The following is a 12783-nucleotide window of genomic DNA, read 5'->3' on the forward strand; positions in this document are numbered from 1 at the left end:
TTCTGACAAAGCCACTCTTTCATTACTCTGGGGGGGAGTGTGTTTGGGATCGTTTTCATGCTGAAAGACCCAGCCATGTTTCATTACCAATGCCCCTGGCAGTGTAGCGTGTTACGGATAGTAGTCTTTGTTACTTTGGTCCAGGCTCTTTACAGGTCATTCACTAGGTCCTCCCCGTGTGGTTCTGGGATTTTTGCTCACCGTTCTTGTGATCATTTTGACCCCACAGGGTGAGATCTTGTCGATTTTGTCCCAGATGGAGGGAGATTATCAGTGGTCTTGTATGTCTTTCATTCCCTAATAATTGCTTCCACAGTTGATTTCTTCACACCAGGCTGCTTACCTATTGTAAATTCAGTCTTCCCGGCCTGGTGCAGGACAACAATTTGGTTTCTGGTGTTCTTTGACATCTCTTTGGTCTTGGTCATGGTAGAGTTTGGAGTGAGACTGTTTGAGGTTGTGGACAGGTGTCTTTTATATAGATAACCAGTTCAAACAGGTGCCATTAATACAGGTAACAGGTGGAGGACAGAGGATCCTCTTACAGAAGAAGTTACAGGTCTGTGAAAGCCAGAAATCTGACTTGTTTGAAAGTGACCAAATTCTTATTTTTCCACCATAATCTTCAAACAAATTCTTTCAAAATCAGACAATGTGATTTTCTGGATTTTTTTTCTCATTTTGTCTCTCATGGTTAAAGTATACCTATGATGAAAATTGCAGTCCTTTCTCATCTTTTTAAGTGGGAGAACTTGCATAATTTTCGGCCGACTTAATACTTTTTTACCCCACTGTACATGTACAAATAGACATATACAAACATGCAAAACATGCATATACACTAATTTAAATAAACACTTTTAAACAGATGCATAAAAATTTCCTCACATATGTTTGCATTAACTTTCAATAATTTATTTGATCTTGATACCTATCCATCTTCTTCTGGTCATCTGGAACCAGGGGCAGCAGTCTAAGCAAAGATGCCCAGACTTCCCTCTTCCCAGCCACTGTGTTCAGCTGCTCTGGGGGGGACCCCAGACATTCCAAGGCCAGGCGAGAGACATACAGAAGTCTCTCCAGCGTGTCCTGGGTCTTCCCTGGGGCTTCCGCCCTTCCCTTCCATGCCTGTCACACCTCCCCTGGGAGGTCCAAGAGGCATCCACTCTAGCCCAAATCACCTCAACTGGCTCCTCTTGATTTTGGCAATTATGTAAAACATGAACTGAAACATAAAATAGATTGGATTATTTAAAAGTCCTTCCTCTAACTTTCTTTTAAGCAATTAAGCAATCTCTACTGACAATCATATTTAATGGTTTCAATGTGTAATGTGTGTGTTCTGTATGTTTTAGTCTGTCTATAATAAACACAATTATTATGGCCCGCAGCAGCAGTCACTGACTGCAAGGACCATATTGTTTTCGAAGTTGGAACGACGACTTCGCCGCCTTTCAGCGAAAATTTGACCCCTGCCGCATGCTCGAGCGATCGTCTCGAAACTTTTTGGGCATCAACGGCAAGCTACTTTGAAAGAAATGTTGCGATTAGAAGTTGTAGATTTTGAAGGGTGTCCGCGTGGCGAGCTCGCAAAGTCGTGCACTGTTATAACTCCCATGACTTTCAATGCAATACAGTGAAATTTGAATGCATCCATCCATGTCAGGAACTGAACATAATGAAAAACACTGGACATGGACATATAAGGAATGTGGGCGTGGTTAGCATTAAACCACTGTTGCTAAGGACAACAAAAAGTTTACTTTTTCCAATTCGTCTGAAACTGACGTCAATCTGTTCGTCATCCCGAGGCGACTAAAACCTAAAATGGTCGCTGTGGATATAAAATCAACAGAAAAGCGTCCATTTTGAAAATAGTGCAATTTTTTATCAACTTATGACATATGGCTCTCACCAATGGAGCAATGTCTTTTTCTGAGTCAGTTGATGATGCTGATTGCTATGCTAGCACTTTAAGCTATGTTAGCATAACTAGCATAGTTAGCATAATTAGCATCTGAAACAATGTGTTTTTCTGAGTCAGTTGATGATGCTGATCGCTATGCTAGCACTTTTACCCACATTAGCATAGCTAGCATAGTTAGCATAATTAGCATTTTAGGTAATATGTTTTTCGGAGAGAGTTGATGCTGATCGCTATGCTTGCACTTTTAGCCACATTAGCATAGCTAGCATAGTTAGCATAATTAGCCTTTTTAGTAATTCGTTTTTCTGATACAGTAGATGATTCTGATCGCTATGCTAGCACTTTTAGCCATATTAGCATAGCTAGAATAGTTAGCATAATTAGAATTTTTTGCAATGTTTTTTTTGGTGAGAGTTAATGATGCTGATCGCAATGCTAGCACTTTTAGCCACATTAGCATAGCTAGCATAATTATCATAGGGAGCATTATTCGCCTTTGCAGCTTTGATTAGCCCTCATCAAAGGTGGGCGGTGAGAGCGGTGAGGGCGTTGAAGGCGGCGGTGGTGCGTAGAGTTGGGCGTGGAAGGCGGGTTGCGTCTGCGGGCCATACAACGCCGCTTGCGGCTTTAATAATAATCTTTTTTTTTCTAATGAGTTTATGAATGTAAATCTTACATAGATTAAATGTAGGTAACCAATAAACCTATAGTTTCAGAAACATTTACAAACATTTACAGATGTGCACAAACTTTCAGACACATGTGCATCACACCGACATTCACACCCACGTTTGCATAAACTCACAAATGCAAAAGCACATGGAAAAACGTGAGACATACAGCAGATGAACAAAGTGTGTGTGTGTTGTTTAGTGTATTACAGAATGTTTGGAGTGTCCCCTCGCATGGAGCCAGTAGAGAAAGTTAATAATGCCCAGGCTGACACCTCTATTTCCATCGAGATTGTGGTATTCTATCTAATTCTTCTATATTCTTAAATTGGACTTTGAGAAATAAATGGACCACCAGAAATACCAAATGTTGTCTGATTACAGACCCCTGAAGGCATCATTCTAGCATTGGACCCTGTCTCTCTGAAGTCAGGATTGCACTCTGGAGTCTACCAGCTGCATGAGATTGTCAGGTGAGATCTTCAATGTGCTCACACAAAAACTTCAGCAGAACTGGTGGATACAGAGGGATAGCAAATGAATACTGCTATGTAGATACTAAGACAAACATAAAAAGAATATTTATCAGCAGCTCTAAGGTTGACTAGAACAGTTGGTAACTGTGAGGACAGACAAGAGCAGAGACAAAAGCAGAGGAGACAAAAGTCAAACAAAAGGCAAGTGAGGGCTTGTTTGACAGGTTGGACACGGGGGGGGGGGGGGGGGGGGAACTGCCTTGAAAAAGAGATTGATAATCTCAATGGAATTTTTCCTGTTTAATTAAAGTAAGGTCAAATGAAATAATAGTTATGCTGGATCAAACACAAAAAAGGGAAAGGGATTGGAATCCTTAGACAAAAATAAAATATCCATCCATCCATCCATCCATCCATCCATCCATCCTCCATCCATCCATCCATCCTCCATCCACCCATCCATCCATCCATCCATCCATCCATCCATCCATCCATCCATCCATCCATCCATCCATCCATCCATCCATCCATCCATCCATCCAACCATCCATCCATCCATCCATCCATCCATCCATCCATCCATCCATCCATCCATCCATCCATGCATCCATCCATCTATCCATCCATCCATCTATCCATCCATCCATATTCTCCCACTCATCTGAGACCGGGTCAAGGGGGCCGCAATCTAATCAAATATGACCAGAGTTCCCTCTCATTTGCCTCTTCTTTCATCTTCGAAAGATGTAGTCTACCTTGCAATGTCCTAGATCCTCCCCCAGGGCCTCCGCCCAGTGCCACTAATACCTTCCTTTGAAGGTGTCCAGGAGGAATCCCAACCAGATGCCCAAATCACCTCAACTAGCTCCTCTTAATGTGGAGGAGCAACGGCTCTACACCGAGGTCTCTCCAGGTGACTGAGCTTCTCACCCTATCTCTAAGGGAGCGCCCAGGTACCCTACTGAGGAAGCTCATTTCAGCCGCTTGTATTCAGGACCTTGATCTTTAGGTCATGACACAGAACTAATGACCTTTGGTGCGTACTGGAGCGAAACTGAAACCAGTACATTGAGACCTTTGATTTCTGGCTCATGGTATTCTTCTTCCCAATGGACCAGTACAGTGACCGCATGACAGCAGACATTGCACCAATTCACCAATCCACCTGTCCATCTCACGCTCTGATATTCCCTCACTCGTAAACAAGACTTTGACACTCCTAAACTCCACCTGCGGCAGGAGCACTCCACCCACCCTGAGAGGGCAGATCACTTTTCGCTGGTCAAGAACATGGCCTCAGTCTTAGCAGTGCTGACCCTCATCCCAGCTGCTTCTAATTCAGTCGCAAACCAGCCTGCTGGATGCTGGACGTCGTGCTGTATAAAGCAAAATTACAACATCAACTCCTAAGAGCAGAGAGGAAATCATGTGGTCACCAAACCAGACCCCTTGGGCCCCAGGCTTCATCGGGTGGCTTCATAAAGAATATGAACAGAACCAGTGATAATGGGCAGCTTGCTGGAGTCCAACATTAACGGAGAACAAGTCAGACTTACTGCCAGCTATGTAAACCAGGCTCCTGCTCTGCTGCTGAAGTTACAATAATACATTTTATACAAAAACCAGACAAAGGAGAAAGGACTGTAATTTTCATCATAGGTATACCTCAGCTATAAGAGACAAAATGTGAAAAAACAATTCAGAAAATCACATTGATTTTTAAAGAGTTTATTGCAAATTGTGGTGGAAAACAGTATGTGGTCACCCACAAACAAGCCAGATTTCTGGCTCTCACAGACCTGTAACTTCTTCTGTAAGAGGATCCTCTGTCCTCCACCTGTTACCTGTATTAATGGCACCTATTTGTACTGGTTATCTACATAAAAGAAACCTGTCCACAACCTCAAACAGTCACACTCCAAACTCCACTATGCCCAAGACCAAAGAGCTGTCTAAGGACACCAGAAACCAAAATGTTTGACCTGCACCTGGCTGGAAAGACAGAATCTGCAACAGGTAAGCAGGTAGGTGTGCAGAAATCAACTGTGGGTCCGACTATTATGAAGACCTTGCACTTCAGTCCACTTATAATCTCCCCCCATCTGGGGATCCCCACAAGATCTTGCCCTGTGGGGTCAAAATGATCACAAGAACAGTGAGCAAAAATCCCAGAACCACACAGGGGGATCTAGTGATTGACATGCAGAGAGCTGAGACCAAAGTAACAAAGCTACCTGTCATGATTACGATGAACAAGAACAGACCCAGTTGCTGGAACCCGGAAAGATTACGCCCACAGGTATGGATAAAGTCACCGATTTATTGTCCAGGCTGACACAGTAGTACATAGTAGTAGTCTCATGGCTGTTGGAGGAACGACACCCAGAGATGCAGGGGCGTGAGTCCCGGAGGGAGAGGAGGCGAGAACAGAGATCCATTCAGTGAGTGGTGCCTTCCTTTCTCTGTAGTGGCATGTAGCACTCGTTTGGAGATCCGGCGGTATTGGACGTGAGGGTTGATGGAGCGGCTGCGTGGCGTAGAGTTGTGGTGTGGCTGGAGGTCTGGAATTTCAGGTGCAACCAGATGGTGATGAGTGAACCCAGGTCAGCACTCATGGCGAATAATCCATAAAGGCAACGAACTGCTGGAGAAGGGTCATCTTAAATAGCAGGAGGACTGATGAGGTGAGTACAGACAGCTGGGTCCAATCTGGGGAGAAAGAGCAAAGAAGGGAGGGGTAAAGAGAGGACTCCCAGGCGTACCATGACACTACCATCAGTAAGACACTATGCCACCATGGACTCAAATCCTATAGTTCCAGTCGTGTCCCCCTGCTAAAGCCGTACATGTGCAGGCCCACCTAAAGTTTGCTAGAGAGAATTTGGACAAACCAGAAGAGGATTGCGAAAATGGTCTATGGTCAGATGAAAGATAATTGAACAGATTTTTTTGGCAAGGACTGTCATGATTCTCAGAGCGTGGTGAACCCAGATGCTGGAACCCAGAAATACAACAGGTAAGTGGCAGGTAAGAACTGATTTATTTCTTTCCAGGAAGATTTGGTTTCTGTGTTGGTGGAGGTCCGAGCAGGACAGAGGCTTGTGGCGTGGCTGGAGCGCTTGACTGTAGCGAGGCTGGAGCGCTTGGCTGCGGCGTGGCTGGAGCGCTTGGCTGCGGCGTGGCTGGAGGTGTTTAGCACGGTCAGCATGAGCCAAGAGATCTTCAGGTTCTCCGAGAGCTTGATAGATGATCCAACTGGCGTCACTCGTGGGATGATTCTCCTGAGGTTGGACAGCAGAATTAGTACAAGGCAAAACTTGATTTAGCAAGAACAGGAACGAGACTAGAACAGACGTAGTCACCATAAGGGATAACGAACTGGAGTTGAATGATTGAGTTGAGTCTCCTTAAGAGCAGATGAGGTGATGAGCTGAGTGACGACAGCTGGTGGAGATCAGGAGCAGAGTGGAGAGGAGCTGGAGTGGGAGGAGTCTGCCAGAGGCCCCATGACAAGAACTCTGCTTATCGTGTTTGGAGGAAAAAGAATGCTGAGTTGCATCGAAAGAACACCATACTTACTGTAAAGCATGGGGGTGGAACCATCATGCTTTGGGGCTGTTTTTCATCAAAGGGACCAGGACAACTGATCTGGGTAAAAAAAAAGAATGAATGGGGCCAAGTATCGTCAGATTTTGAGAATGATTTTGATAATAAATCAATAATAAACTGCTCCCCCTGAGTAATGAAGGAGTGGCTTTGTCAGAAGCATTTAAAAGTCCTGGAGTGACCTAGCCAGTGTCCAGATCTCAATCCCTTTCAAAATCTTTGGAGGGAGTCAAAAGTCTGTGTTTTCCAGCAACAGCCCCAAAACATCACTGCTCAAGAGGAGATCTCCATGGAGGAATGGGCAAAATTCCAGCAACAGTTTGTAAAAAATGTTGTGAAGACTTACAGAAAATGTTTGACAGAAAAGGGTATACGACAAAGTAGTTAGTTGAACTTCTGTTATTGACCAAATACTTTTTCTCCACCATAATTTACAAATAATGTCTTTCAAAAATCAATGTGATTTTTCTGGGGCTTTTTTTTTTCATTTTGTCTCTTAGTTGAGGTTTACCTTTGATGTAAATTACAGGCCCCTCTCATCTTTTTAAGTGGGAGAACCTGTACAGATGGTGGTTAACTAAATCCTTTTTTGCCCCACTGTACAGAGAGGAGTGGTAATTTTCAATGAAGAAATCAGTAGTGGGAGAGAAGAATGTTGGAGTTGTGTGGGACATCTATAAAAGCTGGATGATGGTGAGATGTGGTGTAGGTGTAACATAGGAGACAGAAGAAAACAGAACTTCTGTATGTAAATAAGAGGGACAGTCAGAATACAGGGAGCAGAACTGAAGAAGATACAGAAGTTTTAGTGCTTACAGTCAACAATCCAGAGCAATGTGGGAAAGAGGTGAAAGGTGTAAAAAGGTGTTTTATGTAAGGAAAGGGTGTCAGCCAGAGTAAAAGGAAAGTTGCTTTTTATGTAAGAAAGTGTTAAGTGCTGTCATCCATCCATCCATCCATCCATCCATCCATCCATCCATCCATCCATCCATCCATCCATCCATCCATCCACCCATCCATCCATCCATCCACGCACTCATTCATGCATTTTCTTCCAATCATCTGAATTTGGGTTGTGGCGCTATAAGTTAATACCTCCAGAGTTTCCTCTTGGTTATCTGGGGCAACTTTAAGGCGTTCTAAAGCAGAGACATAGTCTTTCCAGCCTGTAGTGGGTCTTTACTGGGATCTCTGCCAGTTGGTCATGCTCTGAACACCTCCGCACTTTTTTTGAAAAAGGCACAGCTACAAGTAGCAGAGCTGGAGATCTTAAGGTTTTCTTTCAGAGTGATAAGAAAAGACAGAATCGGGAATAAATAATTTACAGGGACAGTTAATTTTAAATGTTTAGGTGGTTAGAGCTAAAATCCAGATTGAGATGGCTTAGATAAATTTAGAGGAAGAACAATGATGATGCGGAGGTCGGAAATACAAAGAAAGAGGATGAACAAATAAGACATTCATGGGCGTAAAGAAGGAGGACATGAGGGCGGTTGGTGTGAATACAGAGGATGCAGAGGAAAGGGTTAAATGGAAGCAGATGATTCTCGCTGCTGCCTTCTTCAGAGCTCTGATTTAACTTATGTGCTTCAAGACATATTACTTACAGGTTCTAATCTATTTAATACTGTGTGTCTGTATAGTCCTGGACTTTGGAAAATTGTGGCAAAGTTCCACAGCAACCCCCAGGAGAGCTTCTCTGCAAATTTCGAGGTCAAAGAATATGGTAAAATCTTTCCTATAAACCGTCTTGCTTACATAATTTTTTCTTGAAGGACCAAACTAAACCTAAATAAATTTTTCACAGTGCTCCCCAGCTTTGAAGTCAAGCTCTTCTCCCTGAGTTCTTTCTTCTACGTGGACAGTGAGACTTTGGAGATTGACATTAAAGCCAGGTGGGTGAATCTTGTGCGCAACAAATTGTGGCATTGAATCCTGTTTCCATGGTAACTTCTGTTTGGTTTGCAGGTATCTTTTTGGACAAGAAGTAAATGGAAATGCCTATGTTGTGTTTGGGGTCATGGACCAAGGCCAGAAGAAGAGCCTCCCTGACTCTCTATCTCGAGTGCCGGTGAGAACAGATCGTCCATTTTTCCAATTCTGTCATGGTGATCTTTTTGCAATGTTTCAGAAAGTCAGAACTGCATGTGTCTTTGGGTCCTTAGATTGAAAACGGAGAAGGAAGAGCAGTGTTGAAGAGGGAACAGATCACAAAAACCTTTCAGGATATCAATCAGCTTGTGGGCACCTCCATCTTTGTTTCTGTTAGCGTGCTGACAGAAAGCGGTAAGATGAAGACAATCCATCCTCATGTCAATCGTGTTGCTTCAAAACGTGGCTGAAAGGACTTCATTGTTCAATTCGTTGAAATGTTTGACAGGGAGTGAGATGGTGGAGGCAGAGCTAAGAGGCATCCAAATCGTCACATCTCCTTACACCATCATCTTTAAAAAAACTCCAAAATATTTTAAACCTGGAATGTCCTTTGATGTGGCGGTAAAACATTGACCTACATTTGTAACTTTTGACTGTAATGTTTGTTGTTCTGAATCTTTGGAAAATGCCAAAAGAGAAAAGTTAATCTTAACCTGATTGTTTAACCTTTCTTTTATTGAATGACAGGTTGAAGTTTTAAATCCTGATGAAAGTCCAGCAGTGAACATCCCAGTGGTTGTAACTCCTGGTCCTGTAAGGGGCTCTACTGCAGCCAACGGAATAGCGAGGCTGACCATCAATACAGTAACAACGGCTGGAGGGCTGTCAATCTCTGTAAGACCAAACCCACAACAATACAATGGAAAAGCTGATGCAAATATCACAGAACCTTTTCAGTTCAATGTAATTTCTTTGAACTTATTTCAGTTTATCTCTGTTCAGTGTAATTAACTGAATTATAACTGATGTATAAAAATAATTAATTATGGCCCGCAGCAGCAGTCACTGACTGCAAGGACCATATTGTTTTTGCAATTGGAACGACTTTGCTGACTTTTAGCGAGAATGTGACCCCTGCTGCATGCTCGAAAATTCACCCAAATGCGCACACACCTGGGATAAATTGCAAATGAATTTTCCACAAAGTCAACGTCACCCCCCCGAAGACAATGACATCACAGCCGGCAATCCCGTCAAAAAAATAAATGGGCAGAAAATCACGTATGGGGCCAAACAAAATGTACTTCAAAATACAGTTGCCAAACCAAAACACACATGTTGGGGATATCCCAAAGAAATTTTAAAATCATGAAATGGCCATACGACCTAAGGCTTGGCGGCCATTTTGTGGCGAACTCTGAGATTTGGCGTTTTTGGTCTTTTCCCACGATATGGGAAAACAACTCTTTTGTTTGAGCGATTTTCACGCAATTGCACACACTTGCTGCCAGCTCCAGTCTACAAACACTGCAGAAGTGTTGTTGACCTTTGACCTTGGGAAAAGGCCGCCATCCTGCATTTAAAAAAAAAAGCCCCTTTAGTGCCACATACAAACAAAAACTCGTCCTAAGGATTTTTTGCCATTGTCTCGTAACCTCTCAGGCATCCATAGCAAGGTGATGTGGACAAAATGTTGGAAATAGAAGTTGTAGATTTTGAACGGCGTGCGGGTGGCGAGCTACCAAAAAGGCGCACTGTCATAACTCTTATGTTTTTCAATGGAATAATGTGAAATTTGAATGCATGCATTCATGCCTGAAACTGAATACACTGGATATGGACATATAAGGAATGCGGGCGTGGTTTGCATAAAACCACTGTTGTTAAGGACAACAAAATGTTTACCTTTTCTGATTTGTCTGAAACTGACGTTGATCTATTCCTCCTCCCGACGTGACCAAAACTCAAAATGGTTGCTATGGAGATGAAATCAACAGAAAAGCCACCATTTTGAAAAAAGTGTTTTTTTTTACTAACTTATGACACATAGCTCTCACCAATGGAGCAATGTTTTTCTGAAAGAGTTGATGATGCTGATCGCAATGCTAGCACTTTTAGCCACATTAGCATAGCTAGCATAGTTAGCATAAATTAGCATTTTGAGCAATGTGTTTTTCTAAGAGAGTTGATGATACTGGTCCCTATGCTAGCACTTTTAGCCACATTGGCATAGTTAGCCAATGTGGCTAAAATGTAATTAGCAAATCCAGCTTTGACTAGCATCGATCAAAGGTGGGCGGTGAGGGCGTTGCGGGCGGTGAGGGCGGCGGTGGTGGGTAGAGCTGGGCGTGGAGGTTTAGGTCAGCTTTACAGTGAGCGATGCAACCTGTTTGTCGGCCGATCAAAACAGGAGCTCTGTCTGTATCACCTATTCCAGCTTTTTCTGTTGTCATTGTGCTGCTGCTGTCCATACCCTCTTCGCGCTTAGCCAGATCCTGGTCTAGCTAAACAGACAAGATACCAACAGCTGACACTTGTCTAGCCATCGTAGATGCCCCCAGTTGGACATCAGAGAGAGTGGCGATCAGATCGGTTCCATTTTTCTCATCTTTGTCATGATCTGTATATGAGACAGACCCAGATGCTGGAACACGGAAGGAAAACACAGGTAAGTGAAGGGGTAAGTAATGAATTTATTGTCCGGTTAGCAGTTGGGGTGATGTTGAGAAGCAGGTGCGAACTTGAAAGAGGCTCGAAGATCTTGACTTGGACAGACACTGTGTGTGGCTGGAGATCTTGACGTGATGTGGCTGGGGATCTTGACATGGCGTGGCTGGAGGTAGTAGCGCGGTCAGCGTTAACAAGTTCATCATCTGGAACACCTGAACTGCTCGTGAAGACACTGACACTTGTGGGTATGGAATTCTGAGGCAGGAGAATAAGGTTAGTGGAGCACAAAGACAAGGAGAGCTTAACGAAAACAGACTCGACCAGGCTTATTTACCATGAGGGGCAATGAACTGGTGTTGAATGCTGGAGTTGGGTCTCCTTATGAAGAGAAGAGGCTTGATGATGAGAGTGGTCACTGCTGGTAAAGTCAGGAGGGGAGGGGGAGGAGAACTGACAGAGGCACCATGACAGTATCCCCCCTCAACGACGGCCGCCTGGTGGTCCCGGACGTCAATCAGGGTGGGCCCGATAGAAGTCCCTGATGAGGGCCGGGTCCAGGATGAGGGAATGGCAGACCTAGGAGTATTCCTGTTGACCGTAACCTTCCCAGTCAACCAGGAACTGGTGGCCACGACCCCGACGTCCAGGATACGGCTAAACCCTGAACATCGGAGCACCATCGATGATATGGGCGGGAGGCTGGGAAGTGGAAGGCGGGCACAAAGAACTGTCCTGAACCGGCTTGATCTGAGAGATGTGGAATGAGGGGTTTACCTTGAGGGCCGCAGGGAGACGGAGACAGACAGAGGAGGGATTGATGACCCTTTCAATGGTGTAGGGACAGATGAAGCGTGGTGCGAGCTTGTGAGAAGTGGCTTGGATAGGGATGTTCCGGGATGAGAGCCAAACCTTCTGACCAGGTTGGTAGGTCGGCCCCACCACCCTGTGACGGTTGGCAGTATGGCAGTTGCTCTCCTTGGTGCGGAGGAGAGCAGCCCTGGTTTGGTGCCAAATACGCTGACACCGTTGGAGATAGTCCTGAGCTGAGGGCCCTGCCAAGTCCAGTTCCTGACACGGAAACAGAGGTGGTGAGTACCTGAGGGAGGCCTCAACTGGAGACATTCCTGTGGCAGAGGAGGGGTGAGAGTTATGAGCATATTCGATCCACACCAAATACTTAGAGCAGTCAGTGGCCTTTTTGGCAGCTAGGCAACGGAGGGAAGCTTCCAGCTCCTCGGTAGCCCTTTCGGCCAGAAAAAACTTCTGAAGATGAGGTTTAGCGTACGGTGGATACCTCCTTGGCAAGCAATGCGAGAGGAGTGAGCCCAGGTGATGACGTCAGATCTGAGAAAGGATGCTACATAGAGGGTTCCATTAGGAAGAGTTTTATAATTAGGTTCCTCACCTTGAGATTAGATGACTCGGGTCTGTCGGGGGGTCGGGTTCGGTGCCTGGGCGGGGCGGGCTGGGGCGCTGCGTGGTCTTCTGGGCTCGGCTGTGTGTGTGTGTGTGTGTGTGTGTGTGTGTGTGTGGGGGGGGGGGTTGAGAGGTGTTCCGG

At 44.7% G+C, this 12783-nt stretch overlaps 1 protein-coding gene across 2 annotated transcripts in view; it reads left to right on the top strand.

The window, feature by feature from the left end:
* Positions 1-12783, top strand: part of LOC110015899 (complement C3) — a 93384-nt gene that overhangs the window by 13470 nt on the left and 67131 nt on the right. For both annotated transcript variants that reach the window (XM_023959442.2, XM_023959440.2), the window contains exons 4-11: positions 2801-2895; positions 2983-3071; positions 8324-8406; positions 8488-8575; positions 8649-8751; positions 8846-8966; positions 9061-9176; positions 9303-9449. In XM_023959442.2, coding sequence (XP_023815210.1) covers positions 2801-2895; positions 2983-3071; positions 8324-8406; positions 8488-8575; positions 8649-8751; positions 8846-8966; positions 9061-9176; positions 9303-9449 — 842 coding nt within the window. The remainder of the gene's footprint in view (positions 1-2800; positions 2896-2982; positions 3072-8323; positions 8407-8487; positions 8576-8648; positions 8752-8845; positions 8967-9060; positions 9177-9302; positions 9450-12783) is intronic.

The sequence above is a fragment of the Oryzias latipes genome, chromosome 1, assembly GCF_053564925.1.
Source record: "Oryzias latipes strain Hd-rR chromosome 1, Olatipes_Hd-rR_3.1".
NCBI classification, from domain to species: Eukaryota; Metazoa; Chordata; class Actinopteri; order Beloniformes; family Adrianichthyidae; genus Oryzias; species Oryzias latipes.